The sequence below is a fragment of the Hipposideros armiger genome, unplaced genomic scaffold, assembly GCF_001890085.2.
Source record: "Hipposideros armiger isolate ML-2016 unplaced genomic scaffold, ASM189008v1 scaffold_291, whole genome shotgun sequence".
Taxonomy (NCBI): domain Eukaryota; kingdom Metazoa; phylum Chordata; class Mammalia; order Chiroptera; family Hipposideridae; genus Hipposideros; species Hipposideros armiger.
In genome coordinates this window covers 1,098,434-1,103,160 of record NW_017731641.1, presented here as the reverse complement: position 1 = coordinate 1,103,160, position 4,727 = coordinate 1,098,434, and the positions used below count along the sequence as shown (strand labels likewise).

At 46.3% G+C, this 4,727-nt stretch overlaps 1 protein-coding gene across 3 annotated transcripts in view; it reads left to right on the top strand.

Moving 5' to 3' along the window:
- Positions 1-1,336: 1,336 nt before the first annotated feature.
- Positions 1,337-4,727, top strand: part of DCPS (decapping enzyme, scavenger) — a 45,536-nt gene continuing 42,145 nt past the window's right edge. The window contains exons 1-2 of one of the 3 annotated variants that reach the window (XM_019658917.1): positions 1,337-2,188; positions 3,447-3,660. In XM_019658917.1, the coding sequence (XP_019514462.1) occupies positions 1,979-2,188; positions 3,447-3,660 (424 nt within the window). In that variant the 5' untranslated portion in view covers positions 1,337-1,978. The remainder of the gene's footprint in view (positions 2,189-3,446; positions 3,661-4,727) is intronic. The other 2 variants (XM_019658915.1, XM_019658916.1) reach the window with 2 other exon arrangements.

Below are 4,727 nucleotides of genomic sequence, written 5' to 3'. Positions count from 1 at the left end.
ATCTGAAGATCTGTAGTGCTGCTGAAGATCAAGGTTCCCTGCACTCTGCCCTCTGGTGGCTGAGGCTTCCTATGAGCTCATCCTTTCCTTGAGCCAGGGCTTCTTAGGACTGGAATTCTGACTTTATGGGTCTTTTAGTCAGAATTATAACCGCATTGATGAATTTGCCACTAATGAATTTGTCTACAATTTCATTTTCTCTCCTTTGCTCACTACATTCTAGCCATAAGGGCCATTTCTGTTTCTAAAAAATGTCAAGCTCATTATCGCTTTCGGGCCTTTAGCATCTGCCATCAACTCTGCCTAAAATATACTTTCCTGGCTGTTTCCTTTTTATCACTCAAGTCTTAGCTCAATGTCACCTCCTGAAAGGCCATCCATGACCACCTTATCTAAAGTCCTCCCTATGCCCAGGCTTTATCGCATTGTCCTGTTTTAGTCTACAGATAGAACAGTAATCATTAGCTAAAATTGTTATTGGTTTACCATATGTCCGTTTGAATATGAATTGTATGCAAGTAGAAGTCTCTTCTGTCTTGTTCAGGACTGATAGTGTCTGGCACATAGAAAATGGAGGCCTAGAGAGGATAAGTCACTTCCCCAAAGTCGCAGAGCTAGTCAGTGTTGGCCAGACTTCATGGCTCCCAATTCAAGGCTCTTTTGGTTAAAATGTAGCTACTCTGCTCAAATTCTCTTTCCAGTTGCAAGAAAGAAAAAACAGGGACAGAGGGAGGGAATAGAAAGAGAAAGAAAAGAAGAGGAAGGAAGGGAAGGAGGGAGGGAGGGAGGGAGGAAGTGCATGCACCTCTAGAAATTTTGTCAGGTCAGAGCCTTGCAGTTTTGAGCAGGTTTTGCTATTGCATTTTACCTGCAAGACATTTTGCTCTAGTGTTTCACACAGTTTATAATGTCCTACTGTATATTCCCAGAAGGAAATCTATGAACAAGCAGATGTTTGTGGTTGAGGATAATTATTCCAGATCCTAAGCTTCCCCTATTAATGCTCTTTGCTTCACAAAACAATTAGCCTTTTATCTCACTCATAATATGTATTTCTGGTAGAAATAACCCCAAAGCAAACTGTTGACATATAGTACATTGACATATAGTACACTTCACAATTTACTAAAAATTGTAAAAATTGTCCCACTCTATTTTGTCTGAAAAAATAAACTCAAAATAAATCTGACATTGGCGAAAATAGAATTTTTGACTAAAATTTGTCTGGAATCTTGATAGAATTTAGATCTGTCAAATAACACCAAGGAAAAAGGGACTAACTAGAAATAATGCGCACAAAAGAAACGTGCAAGGGCAGAAATAAGTAAACATTTTATATGCCACCCTACCCATCCCCCACCTCCATCCCCCTGGGATCGCATAGCAAACTAGGTAGAGGAGACAAGTCCCCAGCCCGGAGGAAGAGCAGCAGGTGGAAAACGTGTTTCTGCTCCTGTTCACTCACCTTTATTTATAGCAAGAAATACTGAATCTATAAAGAAAAGAACTGAACGCGATGAAAATTCTGTAAACTGAAAATGTGTGAAAAACAGAAATGGTTTAAGCGTTCTCTTAATAAAACAACAACAAAAAAAAACCGACCAAGAAATAAGATCCGCTCAACAGATAGATTAGAAGCATTCCTTCCATGCTAACTGATCAGCGTTGGCATAATTCATGTTACAATGTCCATATTCAAACAAGGTGTCAAAGCCTCCCAATCGCAGCACCGCTAGCCCGCCTGTTTAGGGGCTCGCTGCTTTCTTTTCTCTTCTCTCAACGCCGGTCTCAACTCTGGCCGGCTGGCACAAGTAGCTCTGGAGCAACATGGATGAAAAACGCTTTTCGAGACAAGTCGCAGGGGATCAGCGCCCCGAAGCCTCGGCGCTGAGCACGTCGGGAGTTGTAGTAGCGGTCCGTCGCACAGGTGGGCGGGACGTGTCCGGAGTCTGCGCAGGCGCACACTCCCGTGGGCAACATGGCGGATGCGGCCCCTCCGCCCGGCAAGAGAAAGCGAGAGCCGGACGCCGCGGATGCGGAAGCAGCCGGCAAAGAAGACAAGGACGCCAAGGAAGCTGGCATTGGGAATGGCACCTCTGCCTCTGTCCGCTTTCCTTTTTCCGGCTTTAAAGTGCAAAAAGTGCTAAGGGAGTCCGCGCGGGATAAGATCCTCTTCCTACACGGGAAGGTACCACAGGCAGCTCTGGGCGGGGACGCGGGTGTGTGACCAGTCACCGCCGGAGAGGCGGATCTTGTAAGCGCTCGGCCGGGAAGTACCAATCGCAATCTTGGGGGGTGGCGGGGACAGCGCACCTTTAGAATGTTTGGTGGCAGAAGGCGTGGAGGAGACACGGTCACCCGTGGAATTAAGGGAATTAACATACGCACGGCTAATTTTCCTAATTCCTCCTTTGCTAAAAAGTAACCACTAACACTTGTAGAGTGTATTGCATATTAAAAATCACGTGTTAAATTCTCCAAGCCATTCATCATTTATTCATTCAACCTATAAAGGTGCTAGGAACCCAGTAAATGTTGTGGGACCGGCTTGCTCATCCGTGCCCCTGGGAACAAGAGACTAGTAGATATGATCCCTGCTGTACAGGATTCTAGCCCTAATAGAGGAGACAGTTTATTAAATTGGTAATTCAGTTCCACATACTCTGTACCATGCACTGACAGGCCGACACTGAGCTAGGTACCGGGGATGTAGAGATGAAAGTTACCATCTCTGATCTTCAGCAGTGCAGAGTACCTCCCAGTAGACAGATACACATAGCTGGCTCTAATACCATGGGCTGTCTAGCAGGGACTGAGGAGACACTGGAGACCATCCTGGGAACTGGTGAGGAGACCTAGCCAAGGGCAGGTATTAAGGTTCCCCAGAATGCCTAGCAAGAGCTCTCATTTTGGGAGGATCCGGGGACCTGCGGCTAGGTTTCCATACTACTCCCTGTGTCTCTTGTTTTTGTTTTTACAAGGTTCTGTCTGGCTCTCTTAGCCCAACCTGCCTTCAGTCTGCAGCACCTGCTGAAGATTTTAGCCATGAGACCTTTGAACTAGGAGTTAGTCGATATAGCTAGATGCGCTGATTGTACCTATAACTTTGGGCAAGTCACTTAATCTCTCTAAATTACCTCCGTTTCTTCATCTGTAAAATGGGGAGAATTTGACAGGCCTCATAAGCCTAAAATGGAAGGCAACTGAGAAGCTTTGCATATTTCAGAAGAAAGATATGAGCATTGCCACAAGCATTTGGGTTAAGGAGATACCTCCTCTGGGAGGAGAAACATGAGTGCTATTGGCTAGACTTGCCCGGAAGGAAACTGCAGGGAAGGAAATCCCATGTGTTGGGAATTCCGAGCCCCCGAGAGCTTCTGCCTCTGTTCTCCAGACCTCACCTGTGGCTCTGCCTCTGGGTCCACTGATGATGTCTCTGCCCACAGGTGAATGAGGCCTCTGGGGACGGGGATGGAGAGGATGCCGTGGTGATCCTGGAGAAGACACCATTTCAGGTGGAACAGGTGGCCCAGCTCCTGATGGGCAGCCCGGAACTCCAGTTGCAGTTCTCCAATGATATCTACAGCACCTATCACATGTTCCCTCCAAGGCAACTGAGTGGTGAGCAAGTGCTGGCTGAAGTGGCTGCATGTGGAGAGGGTAGGATGGTGGGAAATTAGGGGTTGCGGTGGCTACTCTCCATAATCTGACTTGCATATTCTTTTTTTTTTTTTNGGGCCCTCTGGTGTCCCAAACCAGCTCTTAACCAACGCGCCACTCGGCCAGCCCTGTTTTATTTATTTTTTAAATATTGTTTTTGTTTTAAAGATTTTATTGGAGAATTGGGGAAGGGGAACAGCCAAGTTGTTGTCCTTCAATCTTAGTTGTGGAGGGCGCAGCAAGCTCAGCTCCAACCAAGTCCAGTCACCCGCTCAACTCAAGGTGCTGTGTTCAGTTTTAGTTGCAGGCGGTCGTAGACCACCATCTCAAACAGGCAACCCTGTTGTTAGGAGCACGTGCTCTCACCAGTTGAGCCCTTCTGCCACCTGTAGGCAGCTCAGCAGCAGCTCAGCTAGGGCGCAGCTCACTGGCCCATGTGGGAATCGACCTGGCGACCCTGTTGCTCAGAGCTTGCGCTCTTGAGCAAGCTCTTAACCAACTGAGCCACTCAGCCGGCCTGTTTCATTTATTTTTTAAATAGCTGGCTCTTTCATTGAGGTGATGGATCCTTAGATATCTGGGTTCTATGGGAAGTTCTCTCTTCCAATTCCTCTCCTGGCACAAGTCCAGGTCTTGTCTTGGGTACCTTAAATATCATATTTAAAGCCCAAGGTTCTACATTTCTAGACACCAGAAATCACTCATAGAACTTCAGCTTCAATATCCACTTACCATTCTACAGATTTGTGCTCCCAGATTTTTCATTTCTGAATATTTTATTTTGTTGAGAGAGCTGTAATGTGACCAAAAGGGTGTTTTCAATCTTGCATCCAGAATTTTCAGGTGTTTTTAGCTGACATGTTTTTAGAATATCTAGTTAGTTATAATACCTGAAATGGAAGTGTCTAGTCCTTCTTTAAAAAGATTTGTGGGCCGGCCAAGTGGCACGATGGTTAAGAACTGGCTTGGGATACCAGAGGGCCCCGGTTCAGATCCCACATGTGAGGGCCAGTGACACTGCCCTCTACAGCTAAGATGCTGAACAACAGCTCAACCTGGAGCTGGGC